We start from the raw sequence: 12,900 nt of genomic DNA on the forward strand, positions 1-12,900 counted from the left end.
GAACATGGTTAAAGACAGGTCCTTGATGCGTCGATGCAGACGAAACCATCGAGCCTGGCCCTCCGCCATTTAGACCTGGAGAAAACGGACTACTACCGTCGGCTAACATACGTCCATTCCCCATGTTATCAAAGCCTGAATTCGAATTGGACAGCGCCGTAGAAGGCCATGGCGTCCCGCCACCGTTGAAGGTACCATAACCAAAGCTATCCACAGAAGGAGCTCGAACGGGAATACCAGGCATAACGTTTCCATAGGTAGACCGGGAGTCCATAGCTGTTTCGTGAAAGGCCGCTCCTCTCCCTCCTCCCGAAAAAGGAGAACCATCATTCGCTACGAAACCACGCCCACCAAAAGTAGATTCACTACTATACATATTCATATTACCACCCCGTCCGCCAAACGAGGAAGGATCCGGGGAACCATTGCTGAATCTTGCAGCACCGAGGGAAGAGGGGGGAGAGTCGGAAGTATTGGAAGGAGCATTAATATACGAGTCTAGAGTCGAAGTCCGCAAGGAGCGTGTAGGTACGGGTTGATAGTGTCCGTTCAACGAATTGTGGTCTTGAGGAGAAGGAGAGCTTGCCAATGGTGATTCAGTCCTTAACGATAAGCCTGGAGGAACGACAGCATTGAAAGGTTGCGAGAGGAAGACCTTGCCTCCGATGGCACGCCGGGCCAGCTCACCGACAGGAATCCATTCGGTATCCAAGTGAGTGCGTTTCATCAGTAGGTTCGGAGTGAAGTAGCCTTCATCATGCCACTTCTGCATCAGGTCAGCAGGGAATGGGCCTATTTTTGCCAGTGGTTACAGTCAACGTCTGAATGATACAGGCGAAACTCTTCCCACTTACCTTGCACTTGACCTTGGGGATCAAGGTAAGACCATTCGACAGTAGACACATCAGGTAGACCGGGAGGCGGTCCGGCAGGGGATATACTCGTCGTCATTCCGGATGCGATCTGCTGACCAGCTTGGACGTTGTTGTTGTTGTTCAAAGACATGTTAGCTACCCCAGATTCTAAATAGGTCTCTGATATAATAGGGTTGCTAGGAATATGAGCGGAAAGAGGGGCAGGAGGAGAGGACGACTGCTGTGCGCCACTCTTCGCTTCATTGCGGGCATTTTTTGGCGGCGCAGGAGGATTCTCTTCCTCCTCTTCCTTGATTTCAGGGCCCTTGTTGTCACTCTCACCGTGCTCAGCCCGGGCTGCAGGTGGAGCTCCAGCAGACTTCAACATACCCTCCGAAGCCCGTCGTCTAGCCACCCAAGAATCCCCACCACTCAATACGCCATCGAACCCAGAAGCAAACGCACCGATTCGATTGCGAGGAGATGGCAAGGCGCCGCCGTCACGGGGAGACGCCAGCGGGCCCTGAGTCGTCGACAGGGATAGTTTTCTCGGTAAAGTCATGGGAGGTTGATCTTGAAGCTCTATGGGTTAGTCCCAATGCTGAATGACAGTCTTGTTGGGTTCACCTGTGCTGTCCCTTCTCCTTCCCATGTAAGTATACCTCTCGCGCATGGGACTTGGGCCTCCAGAATTGCTGTGAGGTAATCGGGCTCTATCGGACGGCGAAGAGGAAGAACCTAGAACATCACTGGACTGACGGCGGCGAAGGTCTGAATTGAGAGGTCCTGCGAAAAGCTAGTGGAGATGCATCAGAAAAAGAGAGAAAAAGAGCACAAAAAGCAGGAAATGGGTGGATATGCTGACTTTCTTTTCGCCGTCGCCCATTTCACGCAATGCTATGGGCTCGTTTGCGACCTCACGTACGACGCCTTCCCACCTCTCGACCTCGAGCCCCAGCCCGCCTCTGCCACCTCCTTCTTTATAGATTCTCAGCATGTCTTCCTTGGAATATCTGAACGGATGGGACTCGTCGCGTTTCTCGACTTCAGGGGGCGCGGATGAGACGAGGGCGGAGTAGGTCGACGCGCTCGTCTGAGGCGTATAAGAGGCGGGAGGAGGCGGAGAGGGCGGAGGCTGGGAGCGGGAGGATGGCTGGTGTTTTGTGCGCATCCACTCGGGGCCAAAGTGCATGGTTGTGGTTGTCATTTTTGGGGATTTGTGTGGTGTTTGATAAGAAAAATCAAAAAGTGAGATGGATATGCGGTGATGGCAAAGACGTCTTTGGAAAAATCTGAGCGGTATTGCTGCAAGCTTGCATTTCCGTGGAAAATATCACAACCACAGCAAGCAATCCGCTTTAGGGCAGGCTGTGGCAATCGCACCCTCAGTGCAACTCAATACACATCACTCAGATCACTCTTGGTTTTATTGTGCCCCAATTCAACACCGTACAGATAATTCTACTTTTGCCCTTATTCATTATGCACCCTCCACGCCTGCACAGGAAGAGCTGGACGCCGCACTCGGTTAGCAACCATGTCCGCAGATTTAGAAATCTGCTCTGCCTCACCTTGAAGTCTGCGTGCTGTGGGTATCACGTACCCAATGAGGAACACAATGCCAAACGCCAGCCCGAAACCCGAAATCCAGTAATACCCATCACGTTCAGTGATGCATTCCCCGTTGATGTCCGCACAAAGAGCTTTACCGTGATCGGAAACGCACTCTGAGGCTACAAACAGTCAGAGACATGTGCCCTCTTTGAAATCAAAGCGTACCTTTCACAAGCAAGTCATCGTCAACCCTACACGTCGCCACCGTAAAGTAGTCCACCCCTGGCTGAAGATCAGTAACGTACGATAAGAATAAAAGACGCTACTCACCCTTCAAAATAAAATATTTGGGCCAGGTGCCTCCGAGATTTGTAAACGTATTAAGCAACTGTTGGAATGAGTTTTGAGCGTACACTAGTAACAAAAAGAAGCTTACCGTCATGTATGTCCCACCAATGAGTGGGTCAGATATTCTAGTATGGAACGCCGATATGCCGACAAATTGTATCGTGCTTTGAGAGTATAAGAAAGAACACCACGAAGACCATAAATAGTAGGACATACGTTGCAAAGGACTGTAACACCGTTTGGATAACTAAAAAGATAAAGAAGCTCCTAGAGATTGGAGGCTGAGGGAAATAGTATACGATGAACAAGGTGAGGACGACAAAAAAGTAACGCGGCCAGAATGCAAGGACCCAGGGACGGAGAGGTGTGTTGCCAGAAGACCACTGTGCAGCAAGCCACCCGCCAACAATTTGGAAAGGAAAGTCGATCAGAACAGCGATAGCCAGGTCTTCCCGTCCAAGACCTTTCTCCACCATCTTTAGCGCTGTCACCGCGTCATTGGCCTGGAAACCAACTTTTGCGAAGAAATGCATGATTATGAGCGCTTGAATGTCTAAAAGTGCAAGGAGAACGGTGATACGTGAACAAAGAGCATAAAGCGTAAGGGAAGCACCGTACGTTTTAGTTTACAGATATTCCAGATTGTCTTGTACACGGAGCTGATGGTCATTTCAGAATCTTCGATAGATTCTTTACCCTGGAGAAAATCATTCTGTGAGCCTTATACTCCATACATAGAATATCTAATGACCTCTTTCTCAAAGAAGGTGAGCCAAAACGTGACACCATAGCAGATGACACTCCAAAATTTGAGGTATGTGCTCAATGTCAGACGTGGAATACCCCACTTCTCGCTGTAAACACTATCAATACGCGTGATGTGCGATAGCTAGTGACTTACGCGAAAGCTTCACTGTTGAAGGCAAGAAAAACGGTAAAAGAAGCAAAGAAACCCGAGTTCAGGCCAATTGTCTGACAAGTAGACGCATACGACAGGTTTTCCTGCGACAGTAGTGTCAATGCCCAACCTAATATATGCGTTATGTATGTTTCGTTTACGTGCTTGACAAGGTATGAACATTACCATCAACAGCAATATCTGATATCCACGTCAGCATGAAATTTAAATGATGAAAAGTAACGTACCTTGGGTAGCAGAAAATGTGACCAAAGAGGTAAATATGAAAGTCAGCTCATATAAATTATCTCCTGGCTATCAATATAATCAGTAGGAGAATGGCCAATAATGCAATGAGGAAACGAACATTGTCTAATAATTTCTGCACATTGAGTGAGATGTATAACATCATAGTGCCGATAATTAGCTGCATTGGTATAATCCATGATTTTCGACGACCAAGTGAAGGGATGAATATGGAATCCACGATGGGAGACCATAGTAACTTTAGTGAATATGGATAGTTTGAGAGGGCAAACACGCCGAGTTGGGAGTAAGATAGATGTTCTCGAAGAAGGAATGGCACGGATCCTGGGGAAGAGTTGAGCAGGCTAGACGACGTGTATTAGCATGTGGCTCACCTAGGGCAAGACCCAACTACAATACCAGACATGACTTTGATTGATATTGTGGCATTGGCTGGAAAAAGAAGGTTACTCACAGGGACTCCTTGAATTAGGTCTACATATCAAAAAGTTGTTCAAATCAAAAGTTGTTGGGATTAGGACGTAGGAAGCAGACCGACATAGAATAATCAAAAGGACCATAGCCTTTCTATCTTTAACAGACAAAGAACGTTTTGGTTTGGGACCATCAATGTGGCCTAAAGAATCCACGTCGCTCAAACCTCGCGCAGCTCTCGATCTCTCGTCATCATCCAACAAGGTAAGCTCGACCTCCTCACCCTCATCCGTGTCTGCAGATCTCCGCGCTGCTCTCATTGCGGTGGGTGTGCGAGGAGATATATGAATACTGTCCAAAGATGACGATACGGCCCTAGAGTCGAGAGGCGCCGGGGACATGTCCTGTTGTTCGGAACCAGCTTCCACGTTGGTGAAACTGGGTCTGTGGCGCAATGCTGGCTGGTTTAGGTTCGCAGAAGGGTTGCTCCGATGGTTGGACATGCGACGATAAGAAGAAAGGGAATAAAATGAGACTTTGCTCCGTCTCTGGTGGTTGCAAAAGTCGGACTGGCAAAATCCAAGTCTGTCGACGTGTGATCGCTTCCCGCCACCGCCAGGCGCTCTCGGTCTGTTTATAGTATCTGTCAGTTACCGCCACTCATTGAATGCTCATATCATTCAGTCACAGTGCACAGACTCGACGAAATAAGCACACATGCACATTCTACACCATGCCGGAATATACAGCAGCCCCATTATGGCGGACCCGAGAGATCCCTTCGAATTGCGATCAGCAGTGAAATAATGTCTCGAAAACGAAGTACTTCGAACGAGTCAGTATCATGCAAGACTGTTTCCCTCTTTTGATTCTGTATGAGGAGTACACCCTGAGCACACGAGTCACGAATATATCTCTCGGTAAAAGCAAGCAGTCAAGTGGATAGACATCGATGTATCTGGAGCGCCATCGCTTACGACATTCACCTTCGATTGAACATCGAGTGTCTGAAGAAAGGTGCGACTGAACACGTTGCATGCGAGAGACCATTACTCACGTAGCCGCACCTCTAGCGAAGAGGCCGGCACAAGAACTGGATAGTAATCTGTGCCCCTATGGCCTTATTCGCAGGAGAATGTTGAGTGACTGGCTCTCTTCCATCGGCGGTACTGATCCTTTCCCAATTCCAGATCATCACGTGACTTTAAAAGGACTGCTTCAAATTTGTTTTATCCATCGAACTGCTGTTCAAAGAGCTTGTTTGATTTACTCACCTTGTCAAATGCCTTTCGTTTACGTGTTCTGATGCTCCGTCCTTACCACATTTGTTTTTCAGGGCTTAAGATCTCTGCTTTGTGTGCTTCTTTAGGTGCGGAAAATATGCTAGAATTTATTCATGGCCGTACCGCCGTTGAGTTAGCTGTAGGTCATACCGCATCCACAAGATGCGTGTTTTCGCAGCATCTATCCGTGCCTTAGCCCTGCCTTTACCATTGACATTTGGAGCATAGATCAATCAGTCTTATGTTCCATCTTCGTCTCTTCTGCGTCACAAAAGTCTGATTGTATCCTGAAACTATACCTAAACAGAGACCATCTATCGGAAGTCAGGGTAGTAGCCATCACCGGATTGGTTTCCCATTATTCGCGATCAGTATGAGACTGTAAGTAGCGCCCGATCTCTGGCGTATTCATCATCGTTTATCAAAGTGGGCTGTAGTCCAGATTTATAGGTCGCGGAAAACATATAAAAAGCGGCTGACATGCCCTCTCATTTTTCCCCGTTGGCCCTTCCTGACTTCACCCAACGCTCTCATTTTCTCTGTTCCCAGTGTTGTACTATTGCTTTCATGTTGTCCGTACCCCACCTCGCCCTTGCCCTCATCCTCGTTGGCATCATCCGACTTGTCCAGAGGAGGCTTGCCGCGCGCCTTGCGTTTCGACGTATCCCAGGACCGAGCTGCTCGTCTCTGATTTGGGGGGAAGAGCAGAAACTGTACTACAATGTGCCCGGGTCGTTACATCTTCAATGGCACAGACACTATGGCAATGTTGTCAAGTTCACAGGAGCGTTCGGTGTAAGTACCTTTACCATATTCGTTGGTGCTAAAATACTTATCACCAACGCACACAGCACCAGGTCCTTTCTATCACAGATCCTCGCGCCATATCCTATATATTAGGTGAAGGAACATACTTGTTTCCCAAACCTCAGGGTGTGCGTGCTTGGTTTCGGACCTTGTTAGGCGAAGGTATTTTGTGGGTGGAAGGTACGATTAACAACTAGCTTTTTTTTTGTTCTTTATTTCATGCTTTATTACAGGAAAGGAGGCCCACGAAAAACAGCGCCGTTCACTCGCGCCTGCGTTAAGGTATGTCTCACCATGACGAAGAGACTAGGCATCAGCTCATCACTCTTCAGCCACCAATCCACAAGGAATCTAACCACGATTTTTTACGAGAATGCTTCCAAAGTACGTACTGATCACAATGGACAAGTGACTTCATCTAATACGTCACCCCAGATGGCCGCTCATTGGGCAAAGCAGCTCGAGGCCGGCGAGGCCGACGAGGTAGAGATCGAGATGACAAACTGGTCTGGTCGTTATGCGTAAGAAGCCAACGCGAATCTCACCTTCAACTAAATCTGATTAGCGCTACATAGGCTCGATAACATCGGACAGGCCGCTTTTTCCTACGACTTCACTTGCTTAAACGGGGAACCGCATGAACTTGCCCAGACCCTGGACGGTCTGACTAACCACGAGCAGACAAGAGCGTCATTCTACATGCGCGCCCTATTCTGGCTGGTCCCCTCCATTCTTTTCGTCGGTAAGAAGGGCGAGATGATTCGCAAGACACGCAATGAGCTTGGCAAACTGGCGATCAGGATCTTACACGACGCCAAAATAGCCGCCGATCCAGATAGCAAGACCCTCATGTCCTTGATCTGTAGGTGCCCACGGATGATCTGCGTCCTCCGTTGGTGTGACTCACTTTGGCTTCACTCAGTGCGAGCCGAAGAGGCGGCTTCCGGACAACAGATGGATGAAGAGCAGATTTCCGCTCAGATGCGAACTATTATTTCAGCGGGGTACGAACCTGTTTCTGCAAGTGTAGCCGTAAGCCATACCCTATTTCCTTTCTGTATTATTTATTGAATTCTTTCCTAGTGGATGCTCCACGAGCTTGCCATCGATCCTCGGTTGCAGCAAGCCTTACGGGACGAGGTCTCTACCGCCGGTGATCCCTCCTTCGATGACTTGCGCGTCAAGTATCCACTATTGGATGCTTTCGTGAGAGAAACCATTCGTATGCATCCTCCCGTTCTGGAAAACCACCATGAAGTAAGTATACATCTAATACTTATCTAATGCCTGTTGACTGACTGCCCCTCTATCAGTCTGCAGAGACGACTAGCATCCCACTTTCAGAACCACTTCCTGGAACTAGTGATCTCCATCTGATCATACCAAAGGGAACCATCCTCTCGATGCCTGTGAACGTCATCCAACAGGACCAAACTGTTTGGGGTCCCGACGCAGACGTATTCCGTCCTGAACGCTGGTTGAAGCACGATGCCAGCAACCTGAGCCACCGTTGTCACCGAGACCTGTTTGCCTTCAGCTTCGGGTAAGCCACATACGCCTTTTATACATGATCGTTGCTTGATATCATATCATGTTCGTCAGCCCTAGAGGTTGTCTAGGAAGGAGCTTTGCAATAGTGGAAATGAAGGTGCGTAATTCTCCAGGGCAGCACCAGAATTTCAAGCTAAATGACCCCTTTCGCTGTATCATATCAGGCTCTAATCGTCACACTCATCCGCCAATTCTCGTTCTCTTGTCCTTACGAGATCGAGGCTTTCCAGAGTTTCGTCATTCGGCCCCGTGTTGCAGGACAAGGGCCTAGTTCACTTCCTCTTCTCGTTAGGAAGGCTTGCTACTAGTCGACAAACTTTGAAAATGGGTATCATTATCATAAATAATCTTAATATGCAACATTTCAATGATAGAAGTAGAAACAAGTAGACATGGCTCTACTGTATATCTTTCGATCTTGGTTCATTTTTGCAGATTATCAGGAGATGGAACTCTGGAAGGCTCCTCCTGTATGACGTGTTTCGGACTGGAGATTCTACCGTGGTCATGGACACTTTGGCAATGTGCTACTACAACATTGGACTACGGAATGTATATATGTTATAATAAAGATATGCGAGATCAGAAACTGCGAAAAAAAACCATACATCTAGCAAATGCACGTGATGGAGTGATGGCACAGGGTGGAGAGAAAATCTCTACGAAGGAACGCTAGCCAAAAGTTGGATAGGAGTATGGTATACATCGTTCAGGATGCGGGTTGCTAAAGGAGACTTTTAATTCTTCTTCTGCTTTTTAGATTTGGGCTTTTCCAAGTCAATTTCTTCAGCCTCATCGTCATCATCCTCGCTATCTTCGTCGTCGCTGTCAAGCTCATCACCTCCCATGTTACCAAGGAAGTAGTCGGTAGCTTCAGGGAAAATCTCGTTTGCGATGAGGACGCCAACCTACAAATCGGATATCAGAAAGGAGGGGTCACACCAAGAAATTTCTACTACATACCTCGAAAGGATCGGATTCTATCTCAAAGAAGTTGAAGAAGCTTCCGGATTCTGCAGGCATATCGTCCTCATCGTCCTCTTCCGCAACGCGAGGGTGCAACTTGGTAAGCGCGTTGGCGGCATCTTTCCAGTTGATTTTTGTGGCCTAGAACAAGGCGTTAGCAGGCCACAAGAGCAAGCTAGTAAACCATATATACCGATGACACCACGTCGCGTTCCCAGGAGAAGTCGAGCATGGAGGACGTGATACCATCCGCATCAGGGGCATCATCGGAAGCCGAGGGAGGAGCAACATATTTGAACTCCTTCTTCAAGACGGAATCAGAGAAATAGGGGTTCTCTTTGAAGTACTACCGACCAAACGCTGTGTAAGCTCCCACGTACATCTATAAACCAGATGCGGGGTTAACCTACAAATTCGATTGTGTAACATCTGGACTCCTTCGGGTCTCTGGCGACCCAAACATCTTCCAGGTAGCTCAGTGCAATCTGGTCGATGTTATGCTGGGCATGGAAAGCGAACATCGTGTGGTTCATGAGAGCAACAGGCCAGAATTTGGAGATAGATTTGGCAACAGCCCGTCTTTTTTCGTACACTGGGACTAGAGCTTGTTGTGCACGACGCTCTGCAGTAAAATGAATTTAGGGAATTAGGGGACATTCAAGGGAGCTCATTGCACGCACCTAGTACAAGTTCTGCGCGTTGGATATCTTTTTGGATATCTTGGAGCTTTTGAGCATCTTCGTCACTCAATTCAACATTTTGGAGGGGGTTTTTCTCGACATCTGCTCCAGGAGAAGCGCGTTTTTTACCTGTTTTGACGACCATAGTTACTTTCGATTAGAGGAGAGGTGAGAAGAGATATGATCCCAAACATGCACTGGAAGAAATTTTGGGCGGAAAATTCCGGACTCCGCTGTGGCACGGTAAGGTGTTCATAAATCATAATCATGATTGTTCTAAAATTATATTCTTTGCCTCAGCAGTGTCCCAGGGGTCCTAGCGGCCGCGTACTAAGCACACATTCACCAGTTAAGCACGATATTGCCGTTCATAATTTCTCATGTGGGATTGATGGGTTCGAAGTGGTTCACTGTTGAAAGTCTCAGAATTGACACCACGACAAGGAAAAGCATGGGAACGATGATAAAACTCCTGTGCGAAATCAATCAACTCTCTTCTTCGTACCCATCTCTATCTCCTCAATTCGGGCATTCGTAGCAGCTCTTTTGCGACCACTTGGCAACCACTTGGCACCTAGCCCATCAACAATTCCATCCGCCTTGCCACTGGCACTACCTAAACCTTTTCCATGGTGTCCTGAACGGAAACCAGGCCCAGTGTAATATATGATGTCCGTTGGTGGCATCAAGCGGGGCCAAGAGACATACTCGATACCGTGGATCATGATGAACACGATGGACAAGCATGCCATAATGAACCAAAGCATGAAGTAGTAGAAAAGGGAGTAATCTGAGTCAAAGTTCGTCAGCCATCTACAATGATATGAAAATATAAACAAACCAGAAGTCCTAGGTAGCGTAAGACCTGCGCAAATCATGAAAAGCGAAAACGAAAGGATATATGGCATCTGTTACAGAGTAAGCAATATATTACTGCTATAATAAATAGTTTATTCACCGAGCGAATGACGAGGGGCCGGCGGTCAACAACAAGAGATAAGGCAATGGATGGATTTTTGTGCGGTATCCATGTCCCAGTAACGAGGTCGAATGCATCCTAAGCAGGACCAAAATTAGCTTTATACCAGCAGCTTTCACAATTCCCGACTAACCTGTCTTGCACCATCAAAGTAATTGTTCTTGATGTAACGAAGAACACTTTTGTACCCGTCTTCAAGTGCACCCATCTTTGTTCGTTTATTTGTCCTAGTGAAATCTGTCTTGAGGGCACCAGAACCAGCATATGCTTTTGAGATTAGGTCTGCATGATCAGCCCACACTATATACTTTAATGTAAGCCTATATCCCGGTTCGGAGACAAGACAGCTTACTTTCACGGAAATCGCTGCTCAGAGTCTCAAAATCGTCCAATTGTTCGTTCTCCGAAAAAACTCCTAGAGTTTTAAGTTGATGGTTCAATGTCCATTTTGCCAACGCGGCTTGTACAACATTGGTCCGATCCAAATTATCCATACAGTTCGTACGCACTGTACCCAATTGCCTCTGTACAGGGCTGGACTGCTTCGTGCTAGTGTGGAAATATCTAATGACAAGAAATTTAAAAGGCGGTTACTCAAAAGTAAAAAGTTACTCACCCTTGCTTAAGTAGATCTTCCTCCAATTTCTCGATGAGAACACTAATTCGGTCCCACCGCATATGTTTACATTCATTATGAAAATCAAAGTACTGGTACTTGACTCCGGGCAGGTCAACCTAAAAGAGAACTGAGTTTTTTTTTGAGATTAAGAGCATGCAGTTGACGCACCTGTGACATTGTGCGTTCATATGCTTCTTTCACAGGTTGTTCGTGACCTTTCTGATTGACAAGATTCACCAGACGCTGCTCGCCATAGAGAGAAACTTGTTCTTGCAAATGTAGCCGTGCTGCATCAACCTTGCGAGGTACATCAAGTTCAGATGTCTAGCATAATTTTCTAAACCAACTTACAGTGTCTTGTAACTCCATGACTTGTAAATCCGGCTTGTATCTCAAAGTGTTGATCTCTGCCCAGTAGACAGGGACACTGCCGCGAATCTGCACGAAGCTCAGCTTGTCGTTATAATCCCCACTCGACGCCAGGGCTGCTGGCTGGTCCTCAACGAGGAGTATTTGTTCTGTTTCGTTGAAATTGGCTACGTGACCGTCATGGTCAATACCTCGTCTGAAATACCGTGTGCCAGCTCTGTATCGTGAGCGGCGACTGATCAGACAAAGTTGGATTCGATGACCGTGGATGTAAACGGTGCGGAGATCAAAAGCTGGAGCGTTGAATCCTCAGCAATACTGTTAGAAAGTAGATATATGGACGAGACATACTGCCATAGATAACTGGTAGAATATAAGGGCTGAGCTGTGGTTGGCGTTGGTCAATACCAGCAAAACCTGAAAGTTGAAAGTAACCTCACAACTTGCGCAATATCTGTGTCTATGAGTCTAGATTGAAGAAACCTAGCAATCCTGGTTAGTTGAGACTATAATTGATGAGATGAGTTACCAACTTATTCCAGAAAAACCTATCGTCCGCCTGTGGATGCACTTTTAATATATAAAATAATGATGGAGAGATAACGTACCACCTCCCACAGCGGCTTCTCTTTCTCACTTTCCTGTTGCGCTTGTAGCCTCCGGGACAAGTCCCAGCTGTAGCTGAACAAAAAGAAGCCACCCCGTAGATGCGATTTGACAAGAGCTAACAAGTGACCTTCGACAGGATGTGGTGGGTTTTGCACGGATACGTTGGGGTTCAGTGGTAAAATGTCGAAATCTGCAGCCCGGTATATGTCGTTTGCCATTAGTTTCCCTCGGTGCTCTCGCCCAGTCAAAACAATAACATATTCGGCTACAAATAGTAAGATAGCGAGGTCCAGAAAGATAGATTGCGTGGTAATTTTCACACTCACATAAAGCTAGCGATATGAGGCCCAAGATACCATACACAGTCTTTGCAAAGCGTGAGGCAGTTGAAGGAATGGTCGCATTGGGAGCTTGTGGTGTTACTTAGACTGGGCCACTGACAAGAAGAGGTCCTGGTTGCTTACGATTTAGAACAATGTCTCCCGTGCTTCGGTGTATGGTGAGTGACTGCGCACCCACTGGTTCCACGGGAACAAAGGTATAGGCGTCGACGTCGACGAATCTAAGGCATATCAGCGCAGTGCAGAAGAAATATAAGCCATCCCACTCACAAGTTAAGACGTTGGTAAACGGGCTTCATGGTAAAGAGCTTGGACTGAAACGGCGTTTCACGCGTCGCGTTTGAGGCTTGTTTGCGTACAA

General features: G+C 47.3%; 4 protein-coding genes across 4 annotated transcripts; 1 reads left to right on the top strand and 3 right to left on the bottom strand.

Moving 5' to 3' along the window:
* Positions 1-2,327: 2,327 nt before the first annotated feature.
* On the bottom strand, positions 2,328-4,838 carry SERLADRAFT_434391 (uncharacterized protein; the record flags this gene model as incomplete). The annotated part of the gene is made up of 14 exons (XM_007314617.1): positions 2,328-2,587; positions 2,634-2,690; positions 2,739-2,796; positions 2,845-2,920; positions 2,973-3,309; positions 3,375-3,453; positions 3,508-3,610; positions 3,658-3,784; positions 3,841-3,855; positions 3,903-3,969; positions 4,022-4,245; positions 4,296-4,311; positions 4,376-4,395; positions 4,460-4,838. The coding sequence occupies 14 exons, from the start codon at positions 4,836-4,838 to the stop codon at positions 2,328-2,330; spliced, it is 1,818 nt and encodes a 605-aa protein (XP_007314679.1).
* A 1,347-nt stretch (positions 4,839-6,185) lies between these two features.
* Positions 6,186-8,479, top strand: SERLADRAFT_413368 (uncharacterized protein; the record flags this gene model as incomplete). Its single annotated transcript, XM_007314618.1, has 11 exons — positions 6,186-6,413; positions 6,470-6,605; positions 6,659-6,707; positions 6,758-6,809; positions 6,861-6,946; positions 7,001-7,287; positions 7,348-7,457; positions 7,509-7,682; positions 7,739-7,968; positions 8,028-8,073; positions 8,141-8,479. 11 exons carry the CDS (start codon positions 6,186-6,188, stop codon positions 8,282-8,284), a joined length of 1,542 nt encoding a protein of 513 aa, XP_007314680.1.
* Positions 8,468-9,802, bottom strand: SERLADRAFT_458930 (uncharacterized protein; the record flags this gene model as incomplete). The annotated part of the gene is made up of 5 exons (XM_007314619.1): positions 8,468-8,884; positions 8,940-9,083; positions 9,136-9,288; positions 9,353-9,564; positions 9,623-9,802. The coding sequence occupies 5 exons, from the start codon at positions 9,765-9,767 to the stop codon at positions 8,714-8,716; spliced, it is 825 nt and encodes a 274-aa protein (XP_007314681.1).
* A 147-nt stretch (positions 9,803-9,949) lies between these two features.
* SERLADRAFT_359829 (uncharacterized protein) lies at positions 9,950-12,881 on the bottom strand (the record flags this gene model as incomplete). Its single annotated transcript, XM_007314620.1, has 15 exons — positions 9,950-10,412; positions 10,464-10,530; positions 10,581-10,679; positions 10,735-10,901; positions 10,954-11,165; positions 11,218-11,336; positions 11,389-11,517; positions 11,572-11,882; positions 11,941-11,974; positions 12,030-12,072; positions 12,123-12,148; positions 12,198-12,463; positions 12,525-12,608; positions 12,663-12,760; positions 12,810-12,881. The coding sequence occupies 15 exons, from the start codon at positions 12,836-12,838 to the stop codon at positions 10,105-10,107; spliced, it is 1,992 nt and encodes a 663-aa protein (XP_007314682.1).
* Between the last annotated feature and the right edge of the window lie 19 nt (positions 12,882-12,900).

This window comes from Serpula lacrymans (assembly GCF_000218685.1).
Source record: "Serpula lacrymans var. lacrymans S7.9 unplaced genomic scaffold SERLAscaffold_3, whole genome shotgun sequence".
Classification (NCBI taxonomy): Eukaryota; Fungi; Basidiomycota; class Agaricomycetes; order Boletales; family Serpulaceae; genus Serpula; species Serpula lacrymans.